Below are 17648 nucleotides of genomic sequence, written 5' to 3'. Positions count from 1 at the left end.
GGATTTCACTCAATATCCAAGGGTTTTTGGTCTCCTTATGGGGAAAAATCGATGGTACAGAATTTGGTTTGAGCCTACGCTTATATCCATCACCCCTGTAAGCTCTTACAGTAACTGTGGTCATAGTATCAGTAGTTGTGTTGTGGTGAAAATAGCAAAAGGTAGTGCCAGTAGCTCACCGAGTGCAACCATTTCAGATTTTTTAAATAACGTAAATCTTTCAGTGGTTTTCTACTACATATTTCAGTAAGAGATATAGTCTTAATACCCGGGGTTGAACGCATTGGACACTGTTGACTCGATGTGAACGGGCCTTTAATGATGAATAACATGTCATAGGGCAATCTCAGTTTATAAAACATCTGATGTATACTTCCCTCATTACCATGACCACATAAATCCACTGAAACCTTTTGCTCCATAACGAAGCGCAGATAAATATGACAAGTATTTGAACTCTCTTTAAAGTCATAATCTAAACATGGCAAAGGCACAAGACGCTGAGAGGAAAAGGGATGAAAAGGCTGTATATTCACACCATATGGAGAGCATGGGTTAAGATCTGTCTATCTTCAACACACAGCCCCTGAAACCACCTCCTTAGTTTTACTGGAAGCCATAAACACCATTACTCAAGCAATATTTTGCTACTGGAATTAGCTCACTTTGTCACAACACACTGGTTAGCTGTGATATTTGCAGTCATTTTAAGATATCAGCCTGCTTCAACTGGCACTTAAGTATAAAAACATACAGGTGTGATACATTCCAACATTTTTGTCTAAACTACCACAACTAAAGATTTTTAAAGAAGTCTCTTCTGCTCACCAAGCCTGCATTTATGTGATCCAAAGTACATAGAAGAATATTTTTACTATTTAAAATAATTGTTTTCTATTTGAATATATTTAAAAATGTAATTTATTCCTGAGATCAAAGCTTAATTTTCAGCATCATTACTCCAGTCTTCAGTGTCACATGATTCTTCAGAAATCATTCTAAAATGTTGATTTGCTGTTCAAGAAACATTTATTATTATTATTATTATTATTATTATTATCATCAATATTATAAACAGTAGAGTACATTTTTTTCAGGATTCTTTGATGAATAGAAAGATCCATAGATCAGCATTTATCTGAAATGATAGAAATTAATACTTTTATTTAGACAAAAGATCTCTATTTCAGATAAATATAACTCTATAGCTGTTTTCAATATAATAATAATAATAAAAGTTTTTTTCAGCAGAAAATCAGAATATTAGAATGATTTCTGAAGGATCATGTGATTGGAATGATGCTAAAAATTCAGCTTTGAAATCACAAGAATAAATTACATTTTAAAATATATTTAAATAGAAAACAGTTAAATAGTAAAAAATATTTCAAAATTTTACTGTTTTTGCTGTACTTTGGATTTTCAAAAACTTTTGAGTGGTAGTGTATAATACACAATACATATTAAGTGAAATACATTTACAAAATGTAAACTTACTACTGTAGGTATTTTTATGAGTATAATGTCAATATTAAGAACTTTCCTATTTGTTGTTCCCTCCTGAGTTTAAATTTCACTATTCCACCATTTCAACAATGCAGTCATTTCACTGATTTAATTGAGAATATTTCTCATTACAAGCTCAGCTTGATGTCTAACAACCCGAAGCTCTGATGAAACTCAAATTGAAAAGTAAAATGCAAGTGAAAACACAATCCCACAACACTTTCCTGCAGTTTAATGGGTTTCACTGGGACTAAGTGCATGGGACATGATAATATCAATGGGAATGGTTCAGTATGGGATAATCCACAGGACTAACCCAGTGAGGAGAGATGGCATGAGGAACACTCCCTCCTTTGTTGCCCCCCTTTTTGCAGGCCAAAAGGGAAAAGAGGAAAAAAAAAAAGTTGGAGCCATTTGTCAGGGAGGAGATGACTGTGTAACAGACAGTACATTCACTGCCGCCTCCTCCTGAAGCACCACAATCATGTGGTTCTCAGCAAAGCTTATCAGCTCCAGATGCACTCCTCTGTCTTCCACCAGCATCCTTCGCTCCCTACCTCTTTCTTTTCCAAAACGGCACCCCACAGATTTTGTCACTCTGTGGTTACTGGCACAGGTCGTGTAATACCATATCTCCGTTTCAGAGAACAATGGAAGAGAAGCCAGTGAATGCGAGTAGTTCGATCTCTCTCTCTTTTACCTCAGGACCAGAGTAAAGAATGGCCATGTCCCAATCATTAAGAATGAACAGTATTCTTAGTAATGCAGTTTCATACTCAATTTATTTTGATTTGCAGTGCACTTATAAAGTTAATTTGTTCCTCATAGCTTCAAAACATTATGGTTGAACCACTGATGCCACATTGACTATTTTAACAATATCCTTACTACCATTCTGGGCCTTGAATGTGTCAGTTGCGCTGCTGTCTATACAGGGTCAGAAAGCTCTCGGATTTCATCAAAAATATCTTAATTTGTGTTCCGAAGAGGAACGACGGTGAGTAATCAATGACAGAATTTAAATTTTTGGGTGAACTATCCCTTTTAAGAACTACAGATAAAAATGACCAAAAAAGATCCAAATAAACTACTCAACCATCATGACCCATTCTGGTAATATATGTGGATACAAGAGTAGGCAGTAAAACCATAGTGGACCGGAGGTCTCTGCTCTTCCTGTTTCAAAAGCTGTGAGTGGTTTTGAAGCCTTTCTACACTCAGCTTTATGAGCACATGCAACCCCATCCACCAGCATTATACAGAACGGGCATGTCTCCAAGCTCCTGCGAACACATCTTCCTCTGTGCCAACCTCTATTCAGCGAGCCTCAGGCATCCAGCAGGGGTTCACATAGAGTCATCCTGGGTAAAATATAAATGATATCAATAAAATGCAGGCGATGCAGATGAAGGCTGACAGTATCGGTGAGCAGTTTTTTTGGGGTGTGCCCTTGATGTGGCGACAGGCAGCCCACTTTAGAAGGTCATGTGATGTTACTGGCGAGCTGGGCCTGCTGTGATGATGGGCCCGAAAGAACAGCAGAGAGCAGAGAGCCAAGATCACGCCACACAGAGCCCAAAACAAACCCAAACCACCTCAGAAATATTCCACAACTGTCTGAAAAGGAGTGGCCTTCTGTAACCGTCCGAAGCCAGACTGTGAAACGAAGGAGAGGATTAAGAAAAGACAAACATAGGAGAGACAGAAGCTATGTTTCAAAAGCTAGTAAGCTGCCTCCTTGGGGAGCAAAGTTTCAGATGCAAAGTTTCAAACTTTTGGAAATGTCGGGATCAGTAAGATTTTTTAAAAGAGTAATAGTTTTATTAGCAAAAATGAATTAAATTGCTCAAAAGTGACAGTGAAAGCGTTTACATTTATACTTATTCAAATTAATGTTCTTTTGAGTTTTCTGAAGAAAATCATTATGGTGTTATGGTTTATACCACAAATATTAAGCAGCACAGCTGTTTTCAACATTGCTATAAGTAAGAAATGTTTCTTAAGCACAAAATCAGCATATTAGAATGATTTCTGAAGGATCATGTGACACTGAAGACTGGAATAACAGCTGCTGAAAATTCAGCTACAATATCACAGGGAAAAAAATATATTTTTTTAATGTATTTAAACAGAAAAGAAAAATCTAAAAAAAAATCTTACTAGAACCAAACTTTGAACTGAACTATGCAATTTCCTAAGATATCCAATTCAAGCCAAATTTGAAGTCTGCACTGTATGTGCCCATTCTGGAAAATCTACAAAAATAAATAAGTGAATAAAAAAGTAAAAATTTGGCAGTAAGATTTTTTTTTGTTTTTCTCGTCTCTTCTGCTCACAAAGCCTGCATTTATTTGATCCAAAATAAAGCAAAAAACAGTAAACATTTTGAGATATTTTGTTTTCTATTTGAATATATTTTAAAATGTAATATATTCCTGTGATTTCAAAGCTGATTTTTTAGCATAATTACTCCAGTTACATGATCCTCTAGAAATCATTCTAATATTCTGATTTGCTGCTCAAAAAACATTTATTATTATTAATATTATGTTGAAAACAGCCAAGTAGAATTTTCTCAGATTTCTTTGATGAATAAAGAGTTCAGAAGGACAGCATTTTTCTAAAATAGAAATCTTCTGTAACATTACAAATTCCTTTATGATCAATATAAAGCATCCTTGCTAAATAAAAGTATTAATTTCTATAATTTCTATAATTTCTTTTCTGAAAAAAAAAAAAAAATGTTACAGACTCCAAGAAGTCTGTAAATGTGTAAAAGCTTTTTATTTCAGATCCTGAAATCCTGAAAAAAAGTAAGTATTGATAATAATAATAATAATAATAATAATAAATGCAAAAATAATTTCTGAAGGATCGTGTGAAGGATCATGTGGAACTGAAGACTGGAGTAATGATGCTGCAAATTTAGCTTCGATCACAGGAATAAATTACATTTTAAAATATATTCAAATAGAAAGCAATTATTTTAAATAGTAAAAATATTTCACAGTATTGCTGTTTTTGCTTTAGTTTCAAAAAAATGCAGGCATGGTGGGCAGAAGAGATTTCTTTAAAAAACATTACTGGCTTATTAGAGAATCGCTCTGTAAGCTTAGCAACATGCTAATGGAAAACTACTGAAATTGAAACTGTGAGTCAAGTTTCCCATGATAAGTGCTATTTATGCGGTGTGTGGAGGTGCTGCCTATGCTTTCCATGACGGTTAGGAAGCTGCCTAAGTAGATGGCGAGTCAGCTCACTAGGCTTTGGAACAGAGCTCGAGTGTGAGAAGAAGTATAAGGAGAGAGAGAGAGAGTGTGTGGCAAAAAGAGGTAAAGATGGAACAGCAAAAAGAGAAACTGAGGGAAAAGTGGGAGACAGCGGCGCTGGAGGGAGGGTTTCTGAAGTATCCAGCACATGAAAGTGGCGGCTGTGGGTAAATCTGGAAAAACGACTGCAAAACTGCTGAACTCCGCCACACGGCCTGCCAAAAGTGAGGGAAGCCGCAAAGGGAGAATAGGAGGGGAGAAGAAGAGCGTGTGGGGGATGAGTATATGGCTCTTGCATGCGTGTACCTCAGAGGGAATAAGATCAGTGTGGTTTGGGGAGGTTAAGCGGCAGAACATGCTCACACATTAAGAGCCATCAGATTCCCGGTCTAGTGAGCGGGGAGCACCGGCGTTTAGAACAGAGCCCAGAGCGAAAAACAATATCTCGGCAAATTGGCCCAAACTCTTTCATCCTCAGCCAATGGCCAAATGTTTGGAGATCCTGTACTTCTCTCTCCTCATGATGAAAAAAAGGATGGTTGAACCTCAGGCCACTCTGAAAGAAAGCTGTGAAATGCCATTCATCTTGGGTTTTATTTTTATATGTACTTTCTATACATCCAATCTTTTTTGTAGCACTGAGCTGCAGAGAACAGAAGAACAGAGTGAGGCAGGTCAAAGGAAGGTTTCATTTATGCTAATACAAGGCATCTAAATTGACCAAAACTGACCTAGGATGTAACATTAAATGTCTGTTACATCATCCCATCAACACATGACTTCCTTCCTGCTACAAAACATGTATAGTTACAATATGACTTCTAAGTAATAACAGAATTCGGACCCTTCCTACAGCATCCCGGGAAGACTAATACATAATAATATAACTCCATTTACTTCATATTTACACAAATTGTAATCTTTAAATTCTTAAAAATAAATTTAACTACAAACCAACATTTGGTCCCAAACTAGCCATTTATTCCTTATTTAGCCACAGCTGAAATTAGGATAAATTTGCAGGGTAATTAGTTTTGATGTTTATTTAATTGCAATAATCAAATTCAAATTTTCCACTGCCTTTAGACATTTCCCATATTCTGTTAACAAGCTTGTAAACCTCATTTAAAATGAATAGACAATAAACAAACTTATATATGTCCTTTAACTGACCAGAGCTAATTTTAACCCGATTGTAAAATAAAGAGTCAAATTAAAAAATTATCCATCAAATGAAAATGTTCTTTTGAAGACAATCATCATGGTATTATGGTTTATACCAAAAATATTAAGCAGCACAACTGTTTTCAACATTGATAATAGTAAAAAAATGTTTCTTGAGTACCAAATCAGAAAATTAAATTGCTTTCTGAAGGATTATGTGACACTGAAGACTGGAGGCTGAAAATTCAGCTTTGCACCACAGGAATAAATTACAATTTTAAAATATATTAAAACAGAAAACAGTTATTTTAAACTGTAATAATATTTAACAATATTACTGTTTTTGATGTATTTTTCTTTAAAGAAATGTAGCCTTGGTGAGCATAAGAGACGTCTTTCAAAGATGTTTTAAAAAAACTTAATTAATCTTAAAATAATCAATTCAACCCTAAAGGTTAAGCATCTTTTAACTGACAATTTATAAAAAGAAAAAGAAAAAAAATTAAGAGTTTTTAAAAGTTTTTATCAAATTCAAAAATTTCTAAAATGCTCTTTTGAAGAAAATCATCATAGTTTTGTGGTTTATACCAAAAAATATTAAGGTTAAGCATGCAATTTTACAGTCTGTAGGATGTTGATATCCTCACAATGAGAGAGTTTTCAATTATACATTCAATTAGAAAAAACTTCAAACAGCAATTTAAAAAAGTCTGTTGTTTTTAAGCATGTGCAATATGCTTTGCTTGTAATTGTGTGTCTAAACGAGTGTGTATGTGTAGTATGTGTACAGCATCCGTCTGTGTGCATGTGAGAGGTGCTGGGCATTGGAAAAGCAGCACATGCACGAGCAGACCATGTGGGTGGGCAAACATATGCGGCTGGTAGGATTAGGAAGTGGTAAGCCACATCTTTTTATTACAGAAATGTCTCTCTAATATCTCTCCCTCGCACCAGGCTGTCGCCTCCCAGACTTGCTTACTTGGTCGTCTCCCTGAAAAGACTCTCAAACCAGAGTCTTTTATAATTAGCGTCAAAAACCGACACCAGATACATTTTACACACAAACCTCAGGATTTTTCTGGCCTGACCCAAGCGGACACACACCGTAATAAGGTGCTCTGTTCCGCTGCGGTACTCCAAGGCCAGCATGCACCTTTAATTATATCACCTTAGGCTCATTTAAATGCATTTCGTCATCTGAAGTGGTACGCTCCATTAGATCTCCCTTTTATTGAAGCCACCACTTCCTTTATCATGGCTTTCCAATTAGGTCATTTTATTATAAATATATCGTGAAGTGCTTGGAATACTACTGGTATTTTTGGAATAGGATACTAGTGAGATGCTTACTGCACAGTATGTACTACATCCTGCCTATAAGTTAAATCTCTAAAATAAATAGTTAAACCCAAATTTGTGTAAAGGGATAGTTCACCCAAAAATGAAAACTCATTTACTCACCATTAATTTGTTCCAAACTTCTTCTGTTGAACACAACAAAGATTCTGGTAACCAAACATTTGCTGGTAACCATTGACTTCCATAGTATGAAGAAAAAAAAAAAAGTGGAAGTCAATGGCTACCAGCAACTCTTTGGCTACCAAGATTCTTCCAAATATCTTCTTTTGAGTTCTGCAGAGTAAAAACTCATACAGGTTTGTAATGACGTGCCTTTAACATTTCCCTGCTCAGTTTTTGCTCCCTTAATATTCAGTGTGTCATGATCTTTGGAGGGTAAGTGTGCAACCTTGTGTTGTGTTAAGGGTTTTCACCTGGCAGTGGTAGATGTACTCTGGTGTGGTCTTCTTAAATTTCATATTCCACACCAAAGCCACACCGTCTGGCTCATGAGGAGCGTCTTCGTTGTTGTTGTAGGAGGCCACCAAGAGCTCAGGGTACTGAAAATATGAAGAGAAGAAAGTAAAGGCAGGAGAAAGATGAGAGAGAGAGAGAGAGAGAGAGAGAGAGAGAGAGAGAGAGAGAGAGAGAGAGAGAGAGAGAGAGAGAGAGAGAGAGAGAGAACAGAGAAAAGGGTGATAAAGCTGACTCAGAGACAAAGAATGGGAGGATTCTCCCTTTTAAATGAACAGGTGCTGACACATATAGGAGGTCAGAGAGGGAGGTCAGTCTACCTGAGGGGACCAGTCCAGACAGGTGATGACCCGATGCTTTGACCAGTGCTCATCATAGAACAGACGATTGAGGGAGAGACTGGAGCCACCTTGCAGATCTCTGAGAGGGAGAAACTCTTATTAACAACGGCTCTTGGATTTTACCAACTAAAGCAAATGATAGATACCAAAGAATGAGGGACTCAAACTCTCACTGATGCTTCAGAAGGAAACACAATGGCAATAAAAGCAGGGGGATGAAAACTTTTTGAATTTGAAGATCAGAGTAAATTTAATTTATTTTGTCTTCTGAGAAACATTTAAATATCTTCTGTAACTTCTAAAGGGGAAGTACTATATGAAAAAATATGATATTTAGTCAAAATAAGAAAAATATACACATATTCATTCTGTTTACACTCCTGGCTCTTAATGCATCGTGTTTCCTGAATTAGAATTGGGGGCTCGTCCGGGATTTGAAACCGAGAATAGATATTTGTCCATTTATCTATCAAACAGACAAATAGATAAATAGACAGACAGATAAATGTTTGTCCATTTATCTATCAGACAGACACAGACGGACAGATAGATAGATAGATAGATAGATAGATAGATAGATAGATAGATAGATAGATAGATAGATAGATAGATAGATAGATGACAGTGCATAAAAATACTTTTAATGCAATATTTTTTATCCAGAAGAGCAACATTAGAGGTTGTTAATGGATGACATCCTTCTGCAAGAATTTCTTTGAAGAACAATGGATACACACTTAGCTCATTGAGGGCATTACTTAACTATTCACATTGGCTCTGGGGTTTTAAGACACATTTTACCATAAACAATAGAAAACTAAAGCAAATGATAAATTGTGTCCTTCAGAAAAATCCTTCAGGTCCCACAAATTCTTTAGTTTTTCAGCATTTTTGTGTTTTTTAACCCTCTTCCAACAATGACTGTATGATTTTGAGATCCATATTTTCACACTGAGGACAACTGAGGGACTCTTACGCAACTATTACAGAAGGTTCAAAAGCTCACTGATGCTCTATTAAGAGCCGGGGGTGAAAACTTTTTGAATTTAAAGATCAGGGTTAATTGAACTTATTTTGTCTTCTGGGAAACATGTAAGTATCCTTTGTAGCTTCTAAAGGGCAGTACTAAATGAAAAAAATACTTTATTTTAGCAGAATAAGAAAAAATGTACACATCTTCATTCTGTTCAAAAGTTTACACCCCCGGCTCTTAATGCATTGTGTTTCCTGGATTTGAACCCTGTAACAGACATTTGTCCATTTATCTATCAAACAGACAGACAGACAGACAGACAGACAGACAGTCATAACTATATAACATGACCACACTATAAATTAATTTTTTAAAAATGAGGTAATTTCAAAAAAAGACTATAAAACACTGAAGCAACCCATACTTCAGTTGAAAACGTTAGCATGTAAATATTACATTTACAAAAGATGCAGATGAAATCCAGATGATTTTAGCAGCTCATAAGTGTTTTGTAGTTCTATTTCATGTAGAGTAATTACCATTTGGACATAATTGTGGTCCACTTTCTCACATAAATTTCACAGTTTGCATTGTAATAATTAGTAATGAACCAATTATAATTTATGACTGTTGTTTAAGGAAATTCCTAAAGGGTTAGCTCAACCAAAAATGAAAATTCTGTCATTAATTACTCACCCTCATGTAGTTCCAAACCCGTAAAATCTTCGTTCATCTTTGGAACACAAATTAAGATATTTTTTGATGAAATCTAAAAGCTTTCTGACCCTGCACAGAAAGCAACACAACTACTACGTTCTAGGCCCAGAAAGTAATAAGGACATCAATAAAATAGTCCTCAGTGGTTTTAACCGTAATGTTATAAAGCTACAAGAATACTTTTTATGCGTAAAGAAAGCAAAAATAACAACTTTAATCAACAATTTCTTCGACACACGTTCACAAGAGTACCACGACATGTTCTGATGTAGAATCTCTTATGTTTAGTCATTATTTTTGTTTTTTTGCACACAAAACGTATTCTCATAGCTTTATAACATTACAGTTGAACCACAGAGGTCACATGGACTATTTTACCAATGTCCCTACTACCTTTCTGGGCCTTGAACATGGCAGTTCTAAAGATGAACGAAGGTCTTAGGGGTTTTGGAACGACATGATGATGAGTAATTAATGACAGAACTTCATTTTTGGGTGAACTATCCCTTTATATAACTCCACATAGAGCCACATCTGTTACGTATCACATTCTCACCCCTCTTTATCCTCCAGGTCTCGTCCGCTGTAGTCAAAGAAGATGTTGGAGTCCTCAGCTAAAGCTCTTTCCATCACACGAATACTGCGGTCGAAGAAGATGAGGAACTCCTCCGAGTGTAAAACCTGCTGTTTCTCTTCCTCTGTCAGCTCCCGCGGGTGGCCTGATACACACGCGAGACAAAACACAACAAAATGAAGACGTAAACACAGCTGCAGAGTAAATAAACACAGGACGGGCCATACGTTTTAATACACAAACACACAAAGGCACATGTCACGGCCGCAAAGATGGGCTATGTGTTTATACCTACCACTTACATACAATAACACTAACAAACGGATTTAACCACAGACAAAATCATGGCCGTATAGCATAACGATGAGCAGTAACTGTACAAACCGAACCTAAACAAACTCGCCCGCATTCTTCTTCCAGACTCCCAACAAGCCTCAAGGTAGTTAAGCCAATTAGAAGGGAGTAAAAACGACAAACAAACAATAAATGAATAGGCAAATACATTAGCGAACACACACGGCTCTTAGTCTTCGTCTTTCTATAATGACAACACGCCCAGTTTTTCTCCTCCGTTTTTGATGTTATTGCGTTTCTCCATTTTCTCCCCGACTATTAGGGGCCCGTCTCTTTGATCTGAGCCCACTTGATTTGCGTGCCTTTTTTGATGACTCATAAGGAAGACAAAAGCGTGATCAAAGTCAGTGTGGAGTCAAAGCCCTCGTGTGCTTTCACAGTCTGCCTCTGTCCGGCCTCTCTCTAGTTATTTACCCTGTACACTTGCACAAAGAATGCACTCTCCGCTCGCTTTGAAGTCCACTTGCTGGGGTCTAGTGACATTAAAGTTCGATCAGGCCTGACCCAGAATGCCGCAGCCCGATAAGCCCAGCCCCCGGCCGGCGAGAATGCCATCTGATACGGCTGGAGGGGTCACACGCGAGTGGCCGCTCAACGCTCCGCTGATCCTGTTTGGAGACTTTGGGAATTTTGACATGTGGGAGGCCCAAACAGAAACTACTAAAGCAGCACAGGTAGAAAAAAAGCCTTGTACAGTAGTGGAAATGCTTGCATCATTGACTGTACTGAAATGGTAAGATACACACATTACTTCACTGGCGGAAGGGTTTACGTCGCATGACTTGCATAGCAGCGCAAGCTGTAAATCACATTGCAAATTATTAGAGGTGCTACGTCATGTTAATAAACCCCTCAATGTCATGTCACTCCACCCATGGCTTATTAATGCATTTCCCTTTGAAACATCAAAAGAAGGCGACCATAAAATCCCAGCTATGCCAACACAGAAGGAGTTGAGTGCCATTTTAGTCAATGTGGGTAATTTATCTACAGATCTGTTATGGTTTCTATTGGCACTTATGGAACATGTGTGCAGAACATGCGCCTCAACGTCAGGCTTTACTGTAAAGAGACGTCTCTCTCGTTGAGTCTGAATTAAGCAGATGTTGTTCCGTGTAACTTCCAACATACAGAAGTCAAATGTGGTAAATCTGAGCCAGGTGGAGGGTGTTGGAGTTGGGATTTTTTTTTTTTAACAGCACACAACCTTTAGAGTAACTTCACACACACATTTGCTAAACTGGGGTATACTTTTTTTATACTATAATAATATAATATATAGCACAAAAGATGTGGCATGTTGTAGAATTAGAGCATAAAATACAGTGAATAAAATAATATAATATAATATCACTAATGAATAATGATGAATATAAGTTAACGCATTTTGTAGCATTAGGGGCATAAAATACATTGTTATATCAGTACATTAATATTAAATAAATTAAATAATAAAATAAGATAAGATTAAATAAAATAAAATAAAACAATAAAAATTAAATAAAATAAGATAAAAATAAAAAGAAGAATAAAAGAAAAGAAAAAAAAAAAAAATTAAGATAAAATAATAAAATGAAATAATCTAAAATAATAAAAAAAATGATAAAATAAAATAAACTAATAAAATAGGATAAAATAATACAAAATAAGAAAACAAGACAATATAAAATATAAGACAATAAAATAAGACAAAATAAAATAAGATCAAATAAAATAAAATATTAAAACAAAATAAGATAAAATCAAATTAAATAAAATAGGATAAAATAATAAAATCAAATAAGACAAAATCAAATCAAATCAAATCAAATAGGATGAAATATGGTAAAATAAAATAATATAAGACAATAAAATAAAACAAAATAAAATAAAATAAAACAATATAAAATAAGAAAATAACAAGATAAAATAAGAAAATAAAATAAAATAATAGAAATAATAGAAAGACTAAATAAAATATAAAATAAAATCAGATCAAATAATACAAAATAGGATGAAATAAGGTCAAATAAAATAAGATCAAATTAGATAAAATAAAATGAGAAAAAGGTAAGATCAAATAAAAAAAACAAGATAAAATAAGATAAAATAAAATAATAAAATACAATAAAATCAGATAAAAAAAAATATATAAGACGAAATAAGATAAAAAATAAAATAAAATAGATAAGATAAAATAAAATAAAATAATACAAAAAATTATCAAATAAAATAATACAAAATAAGATAAAATAAAATGAGAGAATAAAATAATAGAAAATAAGATAAGACAAAATAAAATAATAGAAAATAAAATAAAATTAGATAAAATAAAACAATAAAATAAAATAAGTTAAAATAAGATAAGATACTCGTAGTGTTTTTTTTATATAAATAAAAAATTTAATAATTAAAAGGTAAGTATAAAACCGTAGGTCTACAAGAAAAAAAATATTATTTTATTATTTTTATATATTAAATAAAATGTAAATAAATAAACAACAACAACAATTAAATTTAGCTTAAGTAAGTATCATTTCTGTCTTCGAGGGCATCCTCATAGGGCGGTTTTGTCAGATTTAGCTAAGCAAACACACTCACACTTACACACAAACACACACACTCTTACCTTCCTTTGCATCCTTGCTTTCTTCCTCCTCCTGCAGGTCATTTTCAGGCCCAGCTTTTGGTTCTATGACCTCTTCATCCTCCTCTTCATCTTCTGAAAGGAAACACAAAAGGTCACGTTCAGTTTCTGTTCTATGACACCTGCCAAACCTCACTGCCTCCCTGTGACCCACCCTGAGACCCTGACTCTTCCATAATAATAGCTTACAGATCTTCTGTACCTGAAATACCATCTTATTTCACAATCAGACACTATACTAATCAGACACGCTCAACTCCATGCCTTGTTTTGGATCAACACGGCCTGTTGTTTTTTCGGTTGGATGTGGATTTGCACAGCTGCATTTTCACAACCGTGAGCTCAAGAGAAACAACACACTCAGTTAAAAAACACTTCCTTCAGGTCCCAAAGAACATATGTGCTACACGTGTGCATGCGTCTGTGCGAGTTTATGAATCCAGAGGTCCGCTCGTGAAGAGAGGCACAGATACCCCACAGGAAGCGGAGAGGGTGAGTGGCGTGGCCTCTTTCTGCACTCCATCAACCCCCAAGCCGCCTGCCCCGGGGCCCCCCAGACCCTGAAGACTCACCCCTTAATTAACCTAGTCACCCCAGTCAAAGAGCCAGCCTTGCGCTACCCGCTCACAGCCACCTGCTATGCCGTCCGAGGCCCTACGACTGCAGATGGCAAGAAGGATGACGCTTAACACCCTCACAGGCACCTGTAGACGGGGCGCACACACAGTCACGCTAGCATACACACAGAGCTCTGTGGGATTGTTTTCTTGTTGAACCCCAGTGGCAGAGGTTAATTATCTAGGGTCGGGCTGACAGTGGGTGCCCAGTCTACAGAAGGAAGTGATCCCATCGTGCCAGACGTGTTGCGGCTGACTCTCTTAACACCAGTGTATTTGTGTTCACACCAGTTAAGGAGGAGGCGAGGGCCTGGAGGCACGCTTAACAATGACTTGAGCTTTGCAAGAATGCAGTCGCTTACATTGTTGTGAATTATGCTGTAGCATGACAGACTTGCAGCCTTTATTGGGGTTTAATTTCAAACAATAATGTTTCTTCCTGTATTTATCTTTATCCAATGGGGCTTAAAAACAGGCTTCTGGATGGAAAATTTGCATTTTTTGCCCTATTGTGAAAGCCACCATGAAAGAAATTACTATGGGTCAAAATTATAGATTTTTCTTTTGTGCCAAAAATCATTAGGATATTATTTAAAGATCACGTTCCATGAAAATATTTTGTTGTAAATATATTAAAACTTTATTTTTAATTAGTAATATGCATTGCTAAGAATTTAATTTGGACAACTGTAAAGGCTGCACTCTCAGATTCCAGATTTTCAAATAGTTGTATCTCGGCAGGTATTGTCCTAACAAAGCAAACATTAAAAAAAACGTATTTATTCCGCTTTCAGAGGATGTATAAATCTAAATTTCAAAAAATTGATCCTTATGTTGGATTTGTGGTCCAGCGTCACAAATAGAGATATAATAATATTAATATCTCACAATACGATATATATTGCGATATAAAAAAAATGACTTGGAATTTTTTTAAAAAGTTAAATTATTCTATTTAATGCATATTGAGAGTTCAAAATTGAAAGCTCCAACCCATTTTCTTAACTAGAAAATTTTGGTCAGAAAAAAGTCAGTGAATTGACTTGTACCTGAACTTTAAAGGGGACTCAACCCTCTTTTTATTTGTGGTAAACTGTCTCAGTATAAATTTCATTCACACTGGTGTTTTAGGAAGCCAAACAAATCAGAATATAATAATAATAATAATAACAACTATTTTATATTATTGTTATTCCTATGACAGTAACTGGCATATATTGTAAAACAATCGCACTGTAAAATAAATGAAAATTAATATTTCATAGACATTATTTTTGCTTTACACTACAGTAGGGAAACTACAATACTTTTTTCCTAATTTCTACAACTGAAAGAGATATTTTGAATTTGGACTGCAGTAACGTTACAGATTTTTAAAGGTGCCATAGAATGGAAAACTGTGTTTACCTTGGCATAGTTAAATAATAACAGTTCAGTACATGGACATGACATACCATGAGTCTCAAACACCATCTAGTGTTTGCAAAAGACCACCGAAAAATAGGTCAATTCCAACATAACACCGACTGTTACACAATAGCCCCGGGATCGTTAATAGTTACGCCTCCAACATTTGCATCACCCAATCACCAGTAACATCAGTACATCAGTAAAACAAGGTAAGCCACTGAAGGGACACAGTTAGCTTAATGCTAGCGCTAGCCTGTTACACTGCAGTACAAAAGATATCACTTACCACAAAAACAGAGATGACTGCGCTGATGATGGTGAATGATGGAGAAATAACTGCGCAGATGATGGCGAATGATTTACAGATCCCGAGTATCATTGACAAGCAGCTGAACTTGTGTGGTAAGTAAGCACTCCCTCTGCATTATAACTTTAGACAGAGCACATGCGATCACAGTAATGAGAATAAAATGTCGGCGATTCAAAACGGCAGATTCAACAAACCACATATTAAAAGCGGCTAGAGCTCCTAATTAAATATATATTTTTATCAATGTGCCAGCTATAGAGATGAACAGCTCTGTGAAATAGCCAATCAGAGCAGAGCTCATTAATATTCATGAAGCTTCCAAATAAGGCAATAACAGAGCATTTCATTCTAGGGACAAATCCTAGGGTTGTAAATGGACCTGTAAAACCGTTTCTGGAGATTTTTTGCCCATTCCTATGCCTATTCCTATGCATTCATATACCTTCTATGTAGATATCAGAGAACAATTTAAAATATTGTATAAATACATTCTATGGCACCTTTAAGCTTTAATTTTGATGGAAAAGGCAGTAGAGCTTTTATTTTGACATAAAACTCCAACTTCAGTGAAAACAGGCTTACACAAATGCGACTCACTACAAATTTAGTGAAATGCTGTAATCATCTGCCATTAAAATAAAGCATAACTGGTGGCTGTTGCATTGCCAAATGACCGCTAAACTCACACACATGCAATAAACGAGTTCACTGCATTCACTGTGAAATAAGCTGTTCTGAGGCACAGAAAACACAGGATCACAAGCTAATTTGAGCGAACGAAGTGTGCGCTTTGCTTTAAAATGCACAGCGAAAACAGACTTGATGAAGGGATTAAGCCATATTGTGCTTTCAGTTGTAGTTTGTTTGACAGATACTGGGCCACAGCATAATGGGCCAAAACACAACTTAAAAGACCTTTTATGTTTGAATAAGAAGTTTAAATATATTTTAAAAACTATGCCTGGAAGACCTATCGTTTCATATCGTCATGTGACCACGATGATATCGAGACTTTTGTTATCGCGATACAACAATATTGATAATACCATTACACACCTTCCCAAAAATTTAAATTGCCCCATGATTTACTCACCCTCAAGTCATCCGAGGTGTATATGACTTTCTTTTTTCAGACAAATTCAATTGGAGTTCAATTAAAAAATGTTCTGGCTCTTCCAGGACATTCCAGAATGGAAGTGAATGGCTTTTGAGATTTTGAAGACCAATAAAGTGCATCCATCCATCATAAAAAGTGCTCCACACAGCTCCAGTCAGTTAATAAAGGCCTTCTAAAGTGAATCGATGCATTTGTGTAAGAATAGCATACATATTTAAAACTTCATAAACTGTAATCTCTAGTTTCTGCTAACTTTACGCATGTTCACGAGAGAATGGTGTTCCAGCGGATGATGCATAGCTTAAGCTCTGGTGAGAATATACTAGTCTTGTGAGAACTAAGTTTTGTTTACAGCAAAGGAAAACCAGTCACAGCTTATATCGAAATCCTCGGATGCTTTTCTTCACAAATCCTCGTTTTGTTCTTTTAATTTTTGACCGGTGTTTTGTTTTGCTCTCTACACTGCACTTCCGCATTCGCCACTGCACGTCAATTTAGCGGAAGCTAGAGATTACGGTTTATAAAGTTTTAAATATAGATATTTGTCTCACACAAACACATCAGTTTACTTTAGAAGGCCTTTAATAACCGCCAGAGCTGTGTGGACATTTTACTGTATAATAGATTGATGCACTTTTTTGGTCTTCAAAATCTCAACAGCCATTCACTGCCATTATAAAGCTTGGAGGAGCCAGGACATTTTTTACTATAACTCAGATTGTATTTGTCTGAAAGCAGAAAGTCATATACAGCTAGGTTGGTTTGAAGGTGAGTAAATCATGGGGTAATTTTCATTTTTGGGTGAACTATCCCTTAAAAAAAAAGAAGTGATTTCTCAAACAAACAAAAGTGTAATGG

The 17648-nt window shown here is 35.7% G+C and overlaps 1 protein-coding gene across 1 annotated transcript in view; it reads right to left on the bottom strand.

The window, feature by feature from the left end:
* The window catches only part of LOC141289255 (cytoplasmic dynein 1 intermediate chain 1), an 88327-nt gene that overhangs the window by 34231 nt on the left and 36448 nt on the right, over nt 1–17648 (bottom strand). The window contains exons 8-11 of the mRNA XM_073821350.1: nt 13319–13411; nt 10339–10501; nt 8072–8171; nt 7712–7837 (exon numbers count right to left, since the gene is read on the bottom strand). Coding sequence (XP_073677451.1) covers nt 7712–7837; nt 8072–8171; nt 10339–10501; nt 13319–13411 — 482 coding nt within the window. The remainder of the gene's footprint in view (nt 1–7711; nt 7838–8071; nt 8172–10338; nt 10502–13318; nt 13412–17648) is intronic.

The sequence above is a fragment of the Garra rufa genome, chromosome 17 (assembly GCF_049309525.1).
Source record: "Garra rufa chromosome 17, GarRuf1.0, whole genome shotgun sequence".
Taxonomy (NCBI): Eukaryota; Metazoa; Chordata; class Actinopteri; order Cypriniformes; family Cyprinidae; genus Garra; species Garra rufa.
Note: the sequence above shows the minus strand (reverse complement) of the source record. Positions and strands in the feature narration are given on the sequence as shown.